The sequence below is a fragment of the Lissotriton helveticus genome, chromosome 10 (assembly GCF_964261635.1).
Source record: "Lissotriton helveticus chromosome 10, aLisHel1.1, whole genome shotgun sequence".
NCBI lineage: Eukaryota > Metazoa > Chordata > Amphibia > Caudata > Salamandridae > Lissotriton > Lissotriton helveticus.
This window is the reverse complement of record NC_136071.1, coordinates 1,179,255,952-1,179,275,279: the sequence shown is the minus strand read 5'-3', so window position 1 is coordinate 1,179,275,279 and position 19,328 is coordinate 1,179,255,952. Positions and strand designations below refer to the sequence as shown.

Sequence of the window (19,328 nt, the reverse complement as noted above, 5' to 3'; positions counted from 1 at the left end):
TTGGCTTGGTAGTTTGGTCTGCCCTGTTCCCATGATGCACTGGGCCAGGGACAGACTAATTTGCATATAGCCAGGTTCTGAGCTGGGATGGGGCAGTGAGATAAATAATGGTGATGGATCAAGCCCTGATCTTTGGACTGGGTAAGAGTGGTCTGCTTAATTCAGACACTCTGTTCATCACCACCTCCTTTTCTGAATCGTTTTTGGCCACTATAGGTGTGGCGGGGTATACTCAGACATGAGTCCCTTTCTCACTGCTCCATCAGGATTCAAGCAAGCCGGGCCGAAGAGGCTGAAATGCCAGAAACCGGTCCCCGGTAGCTTGTCTCCTTTCTGGTGAAGAATTGGCTTGGTAGTTTGGTCTGCCCTGTTCCCATGATGCACTGGGCCAGGGACAGACTAATTTGCATATAGCCAGGTTCTGAGCTGGGATGGGGCAGTGAGATAAATAATGGTGATGGATCAAGCCCTGATCTTTGGACTGGGTAAGAGTGGTCTGCTTAATTCAGACACTCTGTTCATCACCACCCCCTTTTCTGAATCGTTTTTGGCCACTATAGGTGTGGCGGGGTATACTCAGACATGAGTCCCTTTCTCACTGCTCCATCAGGATTCAAGCAAGCCGGGCCGAAGAGGCTGAAATGCCAGAAACCGGTCCCCGGTAGCTTGTCTCCTTTCTGGTGAAGAATTGGCTTGGTAGTTTGGTCTGCCCTGTTCCCATGATGCACTGGGCCAGGGACAGACTAATTTGCATATAGCCAGGTTCTGAGCTGGGATGGGGCAGTGAGATAAATAATGGTGATGGATCAAGCCCTGATCTTTGGACTGGGTAAGAGTGGTCTGCTTAATTCAGACACTCTGTTCATCACCACCCCCTTTTCTGAATCGTTTTTGGCCACTATAGGTGTGGCGGGGTATACTCAGACATGAGTCCCTTTCTCACTGCTCCATCAGGATTCAAGCAAGCCGGGCCGAAGAGGCTGAAATGCCAGAAACCGGTCCCCGGTAGCTTGTCTCCTTTCTGGTGAAGAATTGGCTTGGTAGTTTGGTCTGCCCTGTTCCCATGATGCACTGGGCCAGGGACAGACTAATTTGCATATAGCCAGGTTCTGAGCTGGGATGGGGCAGTGAGATAAATAATGGTGATGGATCAAGCCCTGATCTTTGGACTGGGTAAGAGTGGTCTGCTTAATTCAGACACTCTGTTCATCACCACCCCCTTTTCTGAATCGTTTTTGGCCACTATAGGTGTGGCGGGGTATACTCAGACATGAGTCCCTTTCTCACTGCTCCATCAGGATTCAAGCAAGCCGGGCCGAAGAGGCTGAAATGCCAGAAACCGGTCCCCGGTAGCTTGTCTCCTTTCTGGTGAAGAATTGGCTTGGTAGTTTGGTCTGCCCTGTTCCCATGATGCACTGGGCCAGGGCCAGACTAATTTGCATATAGCCAGGTTCTGAGCTGGGATGGGGCAGTGAGATAAATAACGGTGATGGATCAAGCCCTGATCTTTGGACTGGGTAAGAGTGGTCTGCTTAATTCAGACACTCTGTTCATCACCACCCCCTTTTCTGAATCGTACATTTACAGTGAGTTCTAGTGCTTCCTCATCAACTATGAGTATCAGTAATGTTGTATATTTGCAGTGAGCAGGAGTATGCTTTGCATTTACAGTGAATGCTGGTACCTCTCATCATGAGCTGTGAGGGTCTGTAATGCTGAATACTTACATTGACTATCATTAAAATGATGAATTCTTACAGTGACTATCAGTAATGCTGAATACTTACAGCGAGTGCTGGTACTTCTAATGAGCGCTGATGGTCGCTAATGCTGTACGCTTGCAGTGATTACCAGTAATGCTGTATATTTATCATACGTATCAGTAATGCTATACATTTACATGGAGTGCTGATACTTCTAATGAGCTCTGTGGATCAGTAATGCTGTACATTTACCTTGAGCACTGGTACCTCTTCTCATGAGCTGTGAGGATCGGTAATGCTTTGCGTTACAGCAAGTATGGGTAATGCTGTACATTTACAGTGAGCGCTGGTACCTCTACTCATGAGCCGTGAGGATCGGTAATGCTTTGCGTTACAGCGAGTATCGGTAATGCTGTACATTTACCATTTACCATGAGCGTTAGTACGTCTTCAGTAATGCTTTGCGTTACAGCGAGTATCGGTAATGTTGTACATTTACCGTGAGCATTGGTACCTCTACTCATGAGCCCTGCGTGTCAGTAATGCTTTGCATTACAGCGAGTATCCGTAATGCTGTACATTTACCGTGAGCATTGGTACCTCTTCAGTAATGCTTTACATTACAGCGACCATTGGTAATGCTATACATTTACCATCAGCACTGGTACCTCTTGTAATGAGTCCTGAGTTTCAGTAATGCTTTGCCTTACAGCGAGTATCCGTAATGCTGTACATTTACCGTGAGCATTGGCACCTCTTCAGTAATGCTTTGCATTACAGCGAGCATCGGTAATGCTGTACATTTACCGTGAACACTGGTACCTGTTCTCGTGAGTGTCAGTAATGCTTTGCATTACAGCGAGTATCAATAATGCTGTACATTTATTGTGAGCATTGGTACCTCTTCTCATGAGCCCTGAGTGTCAGTAATGCTTCACATTACAGTGAGTATCAGTAATGCTGTACATACCGTGAGCGCGGGTACCTCTTCTCGAGAGTGGTGAGGATCAGTGATGCTGTACGTTTACTGTGATTGCTTGTACCTCTTGTAATGAGCTGTGAGGAACAGTAATGCTTTGCATTACAGTGAGTATCGGTAATACTATACATGTACAGTGATCATTAGTACCTTTTCAGTAATGCTGTACATTTACAATGAGCGCTGGTACCTCTTCTCATGAGTCGTGAGGATCAGTAATGCTTTGCATTACAGCGAGTATCGGTAATCTGTACATTTACAGTGAGTGCTGGTGCTTCTGAGCTGTGAGGAACAGTAAGGCTTTGCATGTACCTCTCGTAATGAGAAATAAGTGTTGGTAATGCTTTGCATTACAGTGAGTATTGGTAATCTGTACATTTACAGTGAGTGCTGATGCTTCTGAACTGTGATGATCGGTAATGCTTTGCATTACAGTGAGTGTAGTATCGGTAATGCTGTACATTTACAATGAGCGCTGGTACCTCTTCTCATGAGTCGTGAGGATCGGTAATGCTTTGCTTTACAGTGAGTATCGGTAATGCTGTACATTTACAGTGAGTGCTGATGCTTCTGAGTTGTTAGTGTCAGTAATGTTTCGCATTTATGTTGAGTTTCGGGAATGCCATACATTCACCGTGAACGTTGGTACCTCTTCAGCAATGCAAAGCATTACAGCGAGTATCGGTAATGCTGCACATTTACAGTGAGTGGTGGTACCTCTCGTAATGAGACATGAGTGGCAGTAATGCTTTGCATTATAGCGAGTATCGGTAATTCTATACATTTACCGTGAGTGCTGATACTTCTGAGCTGTGAGGAACAGTAATGCTTTGCATGTACCTCTCGTAATGAGAAGTGAGTGTTGGTAATGCTTTGCATTACATTGAGTATCGGTAATGCTGTACATTTACCGTGAGCATTGGTACCTCTTGTAATGAGCTGTGAGTGTCACTAATGTTTTGCATTACAGCGAGTTTCTGTAATGTTATACATTTACCATGAGCATTGGTACCTCTTCAGTAATGCTTTACATTACAGCGACTATCGGTAATGCTGTACATTTACCGTGAGTGCTGATACTTCTGAGCTGTGAGAACATTAAGGCTTTGCATGTACCTCTCGTAATAAGAAGTGAGTGTTGGTAATGCTTTGCATTACAGTGAGTATCGGTAATGCTGTACATTTACCGTGAGCATTGGTACCTCTTCAGCAATGCTTTTCATTACAGCAAGTATTGGTAATACTGTACATTTAGCGTGAGCGGTGGTACCTCTTGTAATGAGCTGTCAGTGTCACTAATGCTTTGCATTACAGCGAGTATCCGTAATGATGTACATTTACCGTGAGCATTGGTACCTCTTCAGTAATGCTTTACATTACAGCAACCATCGGTAATGCTATACATTTACCATCAGCACTGGTACCTCTTGTAATGAGTCCTGAGTTTCAGTAATGCTTTGCCTTACAGCGAGTATCCGTAATGCTGTACATTTACCGTGAGCATTGGTACCTCTTCAGTAATGCTTTACATTACAGCGACCATCGGTAATGCTATACATTTACCATCAGCACTGGTATCTCTTGTAATGAGTCCTGAGTTTCAGTAATGCTTTGCCTTACAGCGAGTATCCGTAATGCTGTACATTTACCGTGAGCATTGGCACCTATTCAGTAATGCTTTGCATTACAGCGAGCATCGGTAATGCTGTACATTTACCGTGAGCGGTGGTACCTCTTCTCATGAGCCCTGAGTGTCAGTAATGCTTCGCATTACAGTGAGTATCAGTAATGCTGTACATACCGTGAGCGCTGGTACCTCTTCTAGAGAGTGGTGAGGATCAGTGATGCTGTACGTTTACTGTGATTGCTTGTACCTCTTGTAATGAGCTGTGAGGAACAGTAATGCTTTGCATTATAGTGAGTATCGGTATTGCTGTACATTTACAGTGAGTGCTGGTAACTCTTCAGTAATGCTTTGCATTACAGCGAGGATCTGTAATACTGTACATTTACAGTTAGCGGTGGTACCTCTTGTAATGAGTCACTAATGCTTTGTATTACTGCGAGTATCAGTAATGCTGTACATTTATCTTGGCGCTGGTACCTTTTCTCATGAGCCATGAGTGGCAGTAATGCTTTGCATTACAGCGAGCATCGGTAATGCTGTACATGTACAGTGAACATTGGTACCTCTTCAGTAATGCTTTGCATTACAGCGAGGATCTGTAATACTGTACATTTACCGTGAGCGCTGGTACCTCATCTCATGAGTCGTGACTGTCAGTAATGCTTTGCATTACAGCGAGTATCGGTAATGCTGTACATTTACCGTGACCGCTGGTACCTCTTCAGTAATGCCTGCATTACAATATCGGTAGTGCTGTACATTTACCGTGAGCATTGGTACCTGTTCTCGTGAGTCATGAGTGTCAGTAATGCTTTGCATTACAGCAAGTTTCGGTAATACTGTACATTTTCAGTGAGCGCTGGTATCTCGTAATGAGTCATGAGGATCAGTAATGCTTTGCATTACAGCGAGCATCGGTAATGCTGTACATTTATTTTATTTACTTGAAAAGTTTTATATAGTGCTGTCTAGACCCGGAGGTATCAGAGCGCTTTACATGAGGATCAGCGAGTTACAGGTTACGAAAATTACATCAGTTAAATCAAAGAACCACAGAGGGAGGAGGAGGGGCAGGGAAGGAAACACAACGGGTAAACGAGGAATACAATGTCAGATGACCGGCTGGGTAGGTGAAGGCCGAGGGGTGAAACCAAGGACAGACTCCTCTATAGCTGCATATGACAGCTCCATCGGGCATCGGCCAAGGTCGCTCGTGCACCGCGGTAAGTACAAACAGTTTTGGTATCTGCCCAGGGGGCATCTTCAAAGGTCCATCGAAAGTTCCGTCAAAGTTCCATCAGGCATGGGCCATGTTGATCCGGCTCCGTGGTGTGTACAGTGTTCAAGGTTTCAGTCCGGGGGGCATCGTCATAGATCAATTGGCAGCACCCATCCTGGAGTTACTGGGAAGCTAAGACTTACATGTACCGTGAGCGCTGGTACATCTGCTCAGGAGCCCTGAGTGGCAGTAATGCTTGCATTACAGCGAGTATCGGTAATGCTGTACATTTATTATTTATTTATTTGAAGGTTTTATATAGCGCGAACAAGACTCTTGCGGGTATCATGTACCGTGAGCGCTGGCACCTTCCTCTTCTCAGCAGCGCCAGCCTCTGGCCCTCTCCTCGGTGTCGGTATTTGGACCTCTTCTGTCTTGGACGCTCTTAAGGGTTTGTTCACGATGTTGACATTTCCTGGCTCCCCCGGAGAGTCATCCCTGGCTCCCTTGCCCAGCGATGAATGTCTCATCCTGGAGACGTGTGGGTGAGAGGCAGGGCACCAGAGAGAGAGCCGCACAGATGCCAGCCTGTGCCAGGCCCAGCAGGTGCCCCTGACACTAGCCCCCCCTCACCCCCCCAGCGAGTCTCATAGTCATGGGTGAGGGGGCGACTTACCTCGAACCCATGGAGCAGGCTGGCTCTGTAGGGCCCAGTCCCAGAGGACGCCTTTGCCTGGAGTCCAGTCCTAATATATGCCCCAGTGTGCAGTCCAGTCCAGATGAAAGCTTTCCCTTGCAGTCCATCCCACGCATGCCTGTTCTCGTTCAATTCATGGCTAATAACCGACTTCCGGCGGAAGTGGCATGAATAGATCCTGTAGGCAGGCAGAGCATATAGTAACATCATAGCAACAGGTCCCCCACCCTTCCCAGCATGCATTCCCGCAAAGAACACACACCACACCAATGTTCACTTGGGAAAAGCTGCTGCAGGTTTATTGCATACAACGTTATGTAATCAATGTGGGTTAGCTTACGGGCGATCCAAGGGCAGGCAGCATTCTAGCCACCTGCCCGCCTGAGGAGCCGGGCAGCACCGTGGCAAACCACCTCTGTGCTGCCCCTTCTGGTAATCCTTCAAGGTTCACCTGACCATGTTCCTTCTGCCTCACACCCCTTTTGGGCGGAGCATAGCTAGGCAAACCCCCGGTTGCTCAGGCCCACAACCGCCCGAAGGACTACTGGGGCGCCGACAACGGTTCCAGGAACCTCCCCTGAGGCCCCTGGTGTTAGGCTCAGGCACCCCTATGTGCCACGCTGAGGTACACTTCTGTACCCCTCTGCTTCCAGATCGTCCTGTAACTCCGCCTGCAACGATAAAGAAAACATTAAAAGTTCAGACTTTATCCCCCTTCCCACACGCAGGGTAAGCGGTAGGGAGGAAGATTGCGTGTCCTACAGCTCGGGTTTCGACGGCGCGTCCGGTCCCACAAAGAGGCTTGTAGCATGGCGATGGGGACTTAAGTACCCATCGCCCAGCCTTCCTGCGGCACCGGACATGTCGTGGATCCTCACGAGGCTCCTCCTCTCCACCACCCTCCACCTGGGGACGCGAGGGGGTGGAAAGGGATGGGAAGCCTGATGTCACTAAAGGGGCCACCTCCTGAGTGGGCACCTACGGTGGCCTCGGGCGGCCACAGATTATCCCCTCGTCAGCCTTCTCATGCCCCCTCTTGCCATGCCTTTCTGCATGTCCTCGTGATATGAAGGCACAGGTTGCCATGGAGCCTTTCCAAAGCATTTTGGGGGAGAGGAGAGACTGAGAGACAGGTGCAGCAGGCAGTGTTCTTAGAGGGATTTTACCCACAGGACTCCTGCATCAGGTGCCTTTCCTGTGTGCACAGGGAGGACTCGCTCCACCATCACAACCAGCTGTCCTGTTTCCTGGGCTTCCCTTTAAGAGGTCTGAGCAAGCCAATGTTTACATTCAAATACCCAGACTCAGTGAATGGTTTTGGATTTTCGATATTTCTGAATGTCTTCAGTTAGTCATATCTCTCTGTCTTTATCCTACAAATGCTTTTTTCCACGTTCAGTGCTGCATTGTTTCTTAGTTCACTGCCCCTTTCCCCTGCTTCCTTCAGCCTGCACCGCCTCTTGAGGATTCACTCTGGATATGACTTAAATACCTTCCACAGGAAAGCCACGCCCACAGGAGGCTCACTTCCGGATTGATGGGTTCATGGATAGAAAGTTCCTCCTGCCCCCAATGAATCCACCTGGCTGTCCTGCTGAGAAGGCGCGTCACTGTTGAGAGTGTAGAGGGGGGCATTTCATACACCAGACCCTCCCCTAGGAAGCCCCCCCCCCCCCCTGTGCATGTGCTCCTTAGAGCCCAGCAAGGCTGAGACATGTAGTGTTTATCCTCCGTGCTCCATCCCAGTGACTGGCTCTCTTGCACTCAGCCTGTTGCAGTGAGTGACTTTCATTGTACTTCAGTCCAAGGGAATGGATTTTCTTGGAGGCTTCTGTTCTTGGGAGTCGCTGGGCTCTTAGACTCTGCCCCGCCCGTCTAAGTAATCGGGGAGAAATTGGGCTAAAAGTAACAGTTCTGCCCTCTGTCCCAGTGTGAATTCACTGGCATCACAAGTCAACTTCTGAGAATGGGGAATAACTCCCTAGACCTGGCATTACTAGGTTCCTTGGCATAGATTGTCCATGGTTCCAGAGAGTTTAATACTGATATTTTGACACTGCCCTAAGAGGGTGATGAATATCTGCGGGGTTGGGAGGTGCAGCTCAGGGGGTCCAAGGTGTGTGGGGGTGCTATAGCATTGTCTGCTCCCCTCGTGGTACCGGAGGGGGCAGGTGGGGGCCGGGCTGAGTCTTTATCCGCAGCCCCTGTCCCCTTCCTCCATGATTTCACAGGGTGTGAATTCTAACCTGGTAGAACGAGGGGGCAGATGTACGTAGCTTTTTTTAGGTTGCAAAGGGCCCAATTCGCAGGATGTGGCAGGTTGCGACTGCAAAAAGCATTTTTTATGAACAGAACCCTATTTTGCGATTGGATAACTTATTACCAAGTCGCAAAATGGGTTTGGGAATCGGTATTAAGGGGTGTGTTAAGAGCGTCACATCTGATAGCGACTCACGGTGGTATGTAGGAATGTTTTGCAACCAAAATGCAGTCGCAAATCAAACGTATTTTACCGTCTACTTCAAGTAGGTGGTAACCCATTTGCAAATGGGGAGGAGACCCCAAGGGAACCCTTCCCCTTTGCGAATGTTTGTAAAAACTTTTTTCATACTAGGCAGTGGTCTGTCCCACTGACCACTGCTACTCTTAAAAAATGAAAAGGAAACTTTACATTTTTCTTTTTGAAACACACCCAGTTTTCCTTTAGGGAAAACAGGCTGCATTCAAATCAAAAAAAGAAATGCTTTATTGAAGAGCAATCACAGGAGACTGGTGATATGAAATAAAAAGACCAATCTCAAGAGAGTTGCCCCTTTTAACACAGAAAAGGGGCGGGGCGTGCAAACCGAGAACTGAGAGTGTTCCCTTTCCTTATTCAAATAAGAATCGTTGTTACAAAATTATAAACGTGAATATATGCTTCTGATAATTTAGCCAAAAGGGGGCATTGTAACTTCCCCAAAAGCTATACCCATTAATTTTTTATCCAATTCATAAAGCCCATCAGCACATCACTATCACATAATATATACAAAAATATATATATATTAAAAACAACTATTACAAATATAAAATTTAAAATTCTGCACCCAATTTAAAACAATGTTTACCATTTTTCATATATTGTGTGATATTGATGTGCTTTATGAATTGGATAAAAGTGTTATTAATACAAATAATGTATAGTCCTTTGTGGAACGATTGATATGTGTTTCTAGTTTTAAAACTGTTTGCTTTATGTTTACTCGTTGATGCATTGTATTTTTTCTGTTGCGTTTTTTTCAGTTGCTTAGGGTTTGACTGCCCTCTCGGATTGAGAGGTCTCATGGGTATATCTTTTGGGGAAGTTACAATACCCCCTTTTGGCTAAATTATCAGAAGCATATATTCACGTTTATAATTTTGTAACAAATCGTATTTGAATAAGGAAAGGGAACACTCTGTTTTCCATATGAAATAAAAAGCAGTGTCAGGACCACAGTGGTCGGGCTCTAACCTCCGTATCAGGCTCCTGGCATGGGTTCCAGGCCTTCGGGGACAGCACCGGCTCAAACTCCAGGAAGGGCCCTATTGACTTCCGGGTGAAGTTGAACCATAGACACCAGCCGGCCAACATCCCTGTAATTTTTGCGATTCCCAATGGGTCAAACCTACCTCATGAATATTGAGGTAGGTCTGTTTGCTGCCCACTTTGTACATCCCTGTTTGTGATTGCGAAATAGCGAATTCCCCAAAATGTGCTACTAGTTATCGCAAACCCAAAGCTCTGTATATCTGGGAGCAGGTATGGTGTTTCTGGACCTGGAAATATTGGGTCTCAAAACTGCGGCAACACTTGGTCACTTGGAGTGGTATCTCCTCTCTCTCTTTTAGGGGTGGCCGGAATTTGCGTAGTCGGGCTACGCAAAGCTCTGCGAACAGGTAAAAAATCCCCGCTAGCACGCACAAGTTCGGCAAACACGCAGAATTGCTTGTTCTGCCCGTTCCCGATGCTTTTTTCCTGTTCGCGAACGCTGTTTGCGTGCTCGGGGAGAAATATCTCGTGAACACGCATTTTGAAAGTGCGAACAAGCAAAGAATTCTGCGAAGCTGCGGATCGCGGAATTTTTGGCAATTCCGCATTCTCTGCTGAACGCAAAATTACCCAGAACGTAATTTACCGCCCATGCCTTCTCCCTTTACCCCGTCCAATCCCCATCAATCATACCCTTCCAGGCAACAATTGTTACCCGGGTTTATTTTAGCACTGCTGGCACAATAACCGTATAACCGTCCAGAACTTTGATGTTTCCTCATGTTAGACTTTCCTGTAACCCCTTCTTTTCTTTCTCACTTTGAGCACAGGGCGCCCAGATCATTGTGTTTCCAGAAGATGGCATCCATGGGTTTAACTTCACGCGGGAGTCCATCGGGCCCTTCCTGGAGTTTGAGCCTGCGCTGCCCCCGAAGGCCTGGAACCCGTGCCTGGAGCCTCGCTTCAACGACACAGAGGTAAGACCCCCGTCCACGGTGGTCCTGACACCCCTTTTTATTTCACATCATCCGTCTTCTGAGCGCAGGACGAGGAGTAGGGTGGTGGGGAGCATCCTTGCACCAGTGCTGGAGCTCTGGGGGTCTTGTGTGTCCTCCAGTGAGCAGCATTCATGTCACAACAGTTCACCATGATTCATTCTTGACCTCTCTCTGCCCACTGGATCAAAGTGCTGAAAACCATGTCTGCAGCAGCTAAATTCGAAACCTAAAAATATAAAATATCAAAACTGCAGAATCAAGCACCCAATGACAATGTTTTCAATTTATATGTTTTAAAATGTAAAGTTCACATAAAATGCACGTTTTAGGAATGTGGCAAGTACAGAACCCACTATACCCCTGCAAAAATAGAGATTTCTTTATAGAAATAAAAATCTGCAAAGGTATTGTTGTTGATGAATGCTGTGATAAGATTGAAAATCTATTATTAATTTATTAATGGTGTCCTCTATATTTTTTCAGATTATTAACTGCAAACAGCACAAAAAAACTCATTTTAAATAAGTTTTCACTGTGCAAATAAAATTTGCCTTCGGCATATACTACATGATTACACTTTTCCTAGCTTACGTGTAGGGAAGCCTATTGTATGGTAAAAACAAAGGGTGCAAAGTGTTTGCTGAATATTTAAAACAAAAGTATACAAACAAGTGATGGATGGAATGCTTGGATTAATCTCAACCACTGGTAATCACTCGGCGCCGCATCCCAAGCCATCATTAATTCACTCACCATGCCACCTTGGTTTAGACCCAGCTTTATGCAAATCACTTTTGACCCTGCTCCAATAGGAAGAGTCCAGTCTGAACTACCATGCCCCCTCCCATTCCCCCTCCCCCAACCAAAACACAAACAATCCAAGGCTGGTTATGCCCTTATTAGGGTTATCAGCCAGGTATATCTTGGTTCTAGTGGCACGGTGTGCACGGACCGGACCCACGTCTGGCCATACCCGGCACACATAGGGCGACTCACTAAAGTCTACGAAAAGCTATGGATTGAACTCTTGAATGAATCTCGGCCACTGGTCATCACTTGGTGCATCAAACAACAATGGACTGGGATGCGGCCCATGCCACCTCATTTGGGGCCAGATGCAGGTCACCCAATACCGGTCGGTAACGGCCGAAATTACCGAATTTCGGCCGTTACTGACCGGTATTAGGCTACTGAGATGTAGGTGGCCTAAATTGCAAATTCAGTAATTTACCGATTCTGTATTTTAAGGAATCGGTAAATTACCGATTCCTTAAAATACCGAATCTTCAGAGGAACCCTCGTCTACAGACCCCCCCGGACCCCGACCACAGTTCAGCGACTCCATCGCCGAATTCATCAGCACACACGCCCTTGCCTCCACAGACTACATCCTCCTCAAGGACCTGAACTTCCACCTTGAGAACAACAACACCAACTCCATTACCCTGATCGCCAACCTCGGACTCCGACAGCTCGTGACAACACCCACCCACGCTGCCGGCCACATACTCGACCCAATCTTCACTGCAAGCCCCCACGTCTCCTTCAACCACACCACCGAACCCCACTGGACCGACCGCCACTGCATCCACTTCACCTTCAGGAAGCCCACCACCGCACCCAACAGATGCCTCGACGCTGCTGGAGCAATGTCACCGAAGACCAGCTAACCACCACCCTCGCCCAGAGCCCACCTGCCGACTCCACCGACCCTGACACCGCCGCCCGCAACCTCAGACAATGGATCGACGACTGCGCCAACACCCTTGCCCCGCTCAAGACACCCTCCAACAGCCACACCAGCAAGAAAGCCACCTGGTTCACCGAAGACCTCCAGGCCTCCAAACGAACATGCCGAAAACTGGAGAAGAACTGGCTCCGTGAACGAACACCGGACAGCTACACAGCCCACAAGAACGCCACCCGCAGACACCATCAACTCATCAGAGCCGCCAAGAGGGCCTCAACCAAAGACCGCCTAGATAACGCACACAACAGCAAAGAGCTCTTCAACATCATGAAGGAACTCTCCAACCCCAGCTCCAACACCAACGACCTCCTACCTTCGCAAGACTCGCTGGCCACCTTCTTCCACTGTAATATCGCAGACATCCACGACCGCTTCAACGCCACGACTGCCCCGACAACCCCCCCCCCATACCCCCCCCCCCCCCACGACCACCACCTGCACCAACTGCCTGCACTCCTGGATCAGCATCAATGACGAGGACACCAGCGAGATCATGAACACCATCCACTCCGGATCACCGTTAGACCCATGCCCTGACCACATCTTCAACAAACCCAGCACAGCCATCGCACCCCATCACCGGAAAGTAATCAACCTCTCCTTAGAGACTGCAACCTTCCTAGAAAGCTGGAAGCACGCCGAGATCAACGCCTTACTCAAGATACCCAAGGCCGACCCAAGGACCTGAAGAACTTCCGACCCATCTCCCTGCTCCCTTTCCCGGCAAAGGTCACCGAGAAAATCGTCAACAAACAACTGACCCATTTCCTCAAGGAGAACAGCATCCTGGACCCGTCCCAGTCCGGGTTCCGTAGCAAACACAGCACCGAAACCGCCCTCATTACTGCCACCGATGACATCAGGACCCTGCTTGACAACGGAGAAACAGCGGCCCTCATCCTCCTGGACCTGTCAACCGCCTTCGACACAGTCTGCCACCACACACTATGAACACGCCTACACGACGCCGGGATCCAAGAGAAGACCCTAGACTGGACCACATCCTTCCTCTCCGGCAGAACTCAGAGCGTCTGCCCATCCCCCCCCCTTCTGCTCCAATGCCACAGAAATCATCTGCGGGGTAGACCAGGGCTCTTCCCTCAGCCCGACGCTGTTCAACATCTACATGGCACCTCTCGCCCACGTCGCCCGACAGCACGACCTCAACATCATCTCCTACACCGACGACACCCAGCTGATCCTCTCCCTCACACCGCCAAAACCATCCTCCACGAAGGAATGAAGGCCGTCGCCGAATGGATGAGGAACAGCCGACTGAAGCTGAACTCGGACAAGACTGAGGTCCTGATCCTCGGCTCCACCCCTTCAGCCTGGGATGAATCCTGGTGGCCGACAACACTAGGAACAGCCCAACATCCACCGACCATGCACGCAACCTAGGGGTCATCCTCGACTCCACCCACTCCATGACTAAGCAGGTCAACGCCGTCTCCTCATCCTGCTTCAACACCCACCGAATGCTCAGCAGGATCTTCAAGTGGATCCCCACCGAGACGAGAAGAACAGTCACCCAGGCCCTCATCACCAGCAGGCTGGACTACGGAAACACCCTCCTGAGACAAATGCAGCGCATCCAGAACGCCTCTGCACGCCTGATTCTCGACCTCCCCCGCCGCAGCCACATCACACCTCACCTGAGAGACCTGCACTGGCTCCCCGTCAACAAGAGGATAACCTTCAAGCTCCTCATCCACGCACACAAGGCACTCCACAACACCGGACCTACATACCTCAACGACCGACTCAGCTTCTACACCCCCACCCGCCAGCTCCGCTCCGTCAGTCTTGCCCTCGCCACAGTCCCCCGCATCCAAAGAATGACCGCCGGCGGCGGCAGATCCTTCTCCCACCTCGCGGCCAAGACCTGGAACACCCTCCCCACCAAACTACAGCAGACCCAAGACCTACTGGCCTTCAGAAGACAACTCAAGACCTGGCTCTTCGATCAGTAGCAGCCCCCCCACCCCCCAGCGCCTTGAGAAGACCCTCACAGGTATGTAGTGCGCTTTACAAGTGTCGTGAATGATTGATTGAACTCATCTGGTATCTGTTCACTGGGAAGGACCAACTATAGACTTACCCTTAACCCGGCATGGATTTTATATTTATTCACACAGATACTTGAACCTAGGTGAACTTTAAGGAGGACAGTCCCACAGCAGTCATTGTGTGCTTAAACATGATACACATATTAACATATATCTTCAGTGTTGTATGCAAATGTTATACTTTTGTATTTTATGAAAGCACTGCAATTTTAACGGATCAAGAACTATTTTACGTTACATGTGTTTTTATATGCAGCTTGCTAAGATTTTTATTAATCAAGCAATAAAGATTACTTACTTACTCACTGGTCATTTAAACAGAGCGGAGCTCTCTCTACAGAAGGGCCCGGTGGAGCCTAATTTTGAATACATGAAATGTAGGGCTGTTTATGGATGTTTTCTCTCAGTACAAAACCATGGTGACTCAGTGTGTGACGGAAGGTCGTCACTTTCAGTAAAAACGTATCTGATGAGCAGATGGGAGGATATTCTCCTAAAGGAGCCAAATATGCCACTGAGGAGAAGATTTCATTCATGAAAAGGAAGCTGGGCTCATTATTCTCCCAATTCTCTCTTCCGTCGCCACAGGGGCGGCTCTAGGCTCATGGCGGCCCTGGGCAGGGAGCGTAGGTAGGAGTGCCCGGAAGAGGGGGTCCGGGCGGGGCGGAGCACGGAGGCCAGTGAAGAGGGGACCGGGGTCAGGGTGTTTGGAAGTGGAACGGAGCCGGAGGCCGCCAAATCCCTGCCAGGGGCCGCCACGCAAATATGTGTCCATCCTCAGAGGATTATCATATTAAGGATATATATTGGCGTGGCGGCCCCTGGGGTTTGGTGGCCCTGTGCAGGTGCACAGCTTGCACATGCCCAAGGCCACCCCTGGTCGCCAAGACTGAAAACGAGGCTACGCTTTGCAGAGATGTGCAAATTTCTCACCCTGAATAACAGGGCTCCTGGGCCTACTGCAGCCGTGAAGCAAACCAAGCATATGTAAGGCTACACGGATCCTTCAGATCAACAAGAAACAGAGTGCATATTTGTTTATAAAATAGAACACACTACGGCATGCGGATATACATATATAAGACATTACACTACAGTATATGGGAATATATGATTATGTTTTCACAACACTGAGAGGTAAAGCGGCAGTTCCTCCCTCCAGGCGTTAAATGCCGCAGACCCTAGGATTAGTAAGTCCTCACAGGTACTGAAGTTAAGCGCAGTAACCCACCGCCCAACTTCCAGCGAAGCCCTTCGCCCTTCTACTGATCTTGGTGCCGTGGGTGTAAAACAAGGGGGGGGTCCTCACTTTCCCAGCATTGTGGCTGAGGGTAAATTGACCTGGAACCTTCTTACCAGGGTCAAATGAAGGTTATGAATCTGTTCCTAGAGCCACATTTTGAAAGCAGTGTGTACATAGTTACCCATACAGTGCTTTTCAAGAGACTATACAATATTAAACCTTTGGTAAATTACTTAATACATAAATAATGCAAATACCAACCCACATGCTTTTTAATAATATTCTTTGTCATTTTTGGTAAAGAACACGGCATAATAACAACAAAGCATTAGATGCCCAACGAAGATGATAAAAAGAATGAGAGACTAATGAACATGGTCTGTAAAAAGATTTTACATATGTACCATCAAATGTATTTTGGGAATAGAACCTATAGCATTTGTCAATCAATCAATCAATCAATACATTTATAGAGCGCGCTACTCAACCGTGAGGGTCTCAAGGTGCTGAAGGGAGGGGGGGGGTTGCTGTTACTGCTCGACTAGCCAGGTCTTGAGGTGCTTCCTGAAGGTGAGATGGTCCTGGGTCAGTCGTAGGTCTGCGGGGAGGGAGTTACTTGTCTTGGCGGCCAGGTAGGAGAATGATCTTCCTCTGGTTGTGGTTCTGTGGGTCCGTGGGACGATGGCGAGGGTGAAGCTGGCGAAGCAGAGCTGGCGGGTGGGAGTGTAGAACGAGAGGCGGTTGTTGCGGTACTTGGGGCCCAGGTCGTGGAGAGCCTTGTGTGCGTGGGTGAGGAGCCTGAACGTGATCCTCTTGCTGACTGGGAGCCAGTGCAGGTTTCTCAGGTGGGGTGTTATGTGGCTGCGGCGAGGGATGTCGAGGATGAGTCGTGCGGAGGCGTTCTGTATGTGCTGAAGTTTGGCTGTGGTTCCTGCGTACAGGGCGTTCCCGTAGTCCAGTCAGCTGGTGACGAGGGCCTGGGTGACTGTCTTTCTGGTTTCGGTGGGGATCCACCGGCTGATCTTTCGGAGCATGCGCAGGGTGTTGAAGCATGAAGATGAGATGGCGTTGACTTGTTTGGTCATCGTGAGGGATGAGTCCAGGATGAATCCTAGGTTGCAAGCGTGGTCCGTGGGTGTCGGTGAGGTGCCCAGCGCCGTGGGCCACCAGGAGTTGTCCCAGGTAGATTGGGATTGTCCGAGGATGAGGACCTCCATCTTGTCTGAGTTGAGTTTCAGACGGCTGAGCTGCATCCAATCCGCAACGTCTTTCATTCCTTCCTGGAGGTTGGTTTTGGCGGTGGCTGGGTCTTTGGTGAGGGAGAGTATCAGCTGGGTGTCGTCGGCGTAGGAGATGATGTTGAGGTTGTGATTGCGAGCGATGGCGGCGAGGGGGCTCATCTAGATATTGAAGAGGGTTGGGCTGAGCGAGGAGCCTGGGGGTACGCCGCAGATTATCTTGGTGGCCGTGGAGCGGAAGGGAGGGAGGCGGATTCTCTGGGTTCTGTCGGAGAGGAACGAGGTGATCCAGTCCAGGGCTTTTCCTTGGATCCGAGTGTTGTGGAGGCGGGTTATTAGCGTGCGATGGCAGACGATATCGAAGGCGGCCGAGAGGTCTAGGAGGATAAGAGCGGTTGTGTCCCCGTTGTCAATCAGGGTCCTGATGTCGTCGGTGGCTGTGATGAGGGCGGTCTCGGTGCTATGGTTGGCTCGGAATCCGGACTGGGATGGGTCGAGCGAGTTGTTTGCTTCAAGGAATGCAGTCAGTTGTTTGTTGACGGTCTTCTCGATGACTTTAGCCGGGAAGGGAAGGAGAGAGATGGGGCGGAAGTTTTTGAGGTCTTTGGGGTCTGCCGTGGGTTTCTTCAGTAGGGCGTTGATCTCTGCGTGCTTCCTGCTTTCTGGGAAGGTGGCTGACGCGAAGGAGTTGTTTATGATGTTCCGGAGGTGGGGTGCGATGATGGCGTTGGCTTTGTTGAAGATGTGGTGAGGGCATGGGTCAGAGGGAGAGCCGAAGTGGATGGTGTTAATGACGTGGGTGGTGTCTTTAGTGCTGACGGGGGTCCAGGCGCTGAGGGTGGTGGGTGTGATTGTTGGTTCGGTGGCTGGAGGCATGGTTTGGGTGCTGAAGCTGTCGTGTATGTCTGCGATCTTGCGGTAGAAGAACGTCACAAGGGAGTTGCAGAGGTCTTGCGACGGTGCGATGTCGTTGTTGCTGGCCCTGGGGTTGGAGAGTTCTTTTACGATGTTGAAGAGTTCCTTGTTGTTGTGGCTGTTGTTGTCAAGCCGGTCTTTGAACGATGTCCTTTTGGTGGTGCGGATCAGCTGGTGGTGTTCGCGAGTGGCGTTCTTGAGGGCTGTCATGTTTTCTGTTGTCCGTTTGTGGTGCCAGGTTTTTTCGATGGTTCGGCAGGATTTCTTTGAGGCTTTGAGGGCGTCGGTGAACCACATGGTTTTCCTGTTGCTGGTCTTGCCTGGGGGGTTCTTAAGAGGAGCGAGGTCATCGGCGCAGTTGGTGATCCATTGTGCAAGGTTCTGGGCTGTCAGGGGTGTCGACTGGTGGGTTCTGGCTCAGCGATGTGGTAAGCTGGTCTGTGGTGACTTTGCTCCAGCATCTGCGGGGGATCTGTTGCGTGAGGTGGTGGGATGTAGTCTTCTTGAAAGTGAAGTGGATGCAGCTGTGGTCTGTCCAGTGTAGTCCGGTGGTGTGGCTGAAGGAGACGTGGTTGCTTGCGGAGAAGATGGGGTGGAGCATGTGGCCGGGGTAGTGGGTGAGGGTGTTCACCAGTTGCTTGAGTCCGAGGTTGGCGAGCAGGGTGGTGGGGTTGCTGTCGTTGTTGTTCTCCAGGTGGAAGTTCAGGTCCCTTAGGAGGATGTATTCGGGCGATGCTGGGGCGTGCGGGCTGATGAAGTCGGCGAAGGTTTCGCTGAATCGTGTGCGCGGGCCAGGGGGTCTGTAGATGAGGGTTCCTCTGAGTGTGGTCTTGGGGTTGGTGTGGATATGGAAGTGTAGGTGTTCAGCGGCGGAGATTGTGTTTTCGGCGTTGGTTGTGACGCTGATGGTGTTCCTGTAGATGATGGCGATTCCTCCTCCGTTTTGGTTGACGCGGTCCTTCCGGGTGATTTTGTAGCCGTCCAGGATGGCTATGGCGATGTCGGGGGCCGAGGAGAATGCACTTGAGGTTGTTGTTGTTGTTGTTGCTTTGTTCGGTGGGCGGGGTGCAGGTTCGGAGGCATGTGAATTTGCATGTTTGGCAGGCGAAGGGTCCGTGGGTTTGTTTCGGGGCGGCTCGGCAGCAGGCGGGTGAGCGTCCGGCGTTGAGTGCGTTGAGGGTGGCGGTGTTGCATCTCAGTCTGTGCCCTGGCTCCTGCTGGGGCCAGGGGTTCTGGTGCTGGGTGCGGTCCAGGCACAGACGGGCTTGCCTTTGGCGCGCCCGCGGCGCGTGGCGTGTGGGAGGGAGGAGCAGCTGGGAGGCGGGAGTGGGGCGGCGAATGGGAACAGCGGGGGGCGGGGCCACAGGGACTCAGCG

At 49.7% G+C, this 19,328-nt stretch overlaps 1 protein-coding gene across 1 annotated transcript in view; it reads left to right on the top strand.

Annotated features, from left to right (window-relative positions):
* The window catches only part of BTD (biotinidase), a 179,671-nt gene that overhangs the window by 138,062 nt on the left and 22,281 nt on the right, over positions 1-19,328 (top strand). The window contains exon 3 of the mRNA XM_078664029.1: positions 10,570-10,716. Coding sequence (XP_078520155.1) covers positions 10,570-10,716 — 147 coding nt within the window. The remainder of the gene's footprint in view (positions 1-10,569; positions 10,717-19,328) is intronic.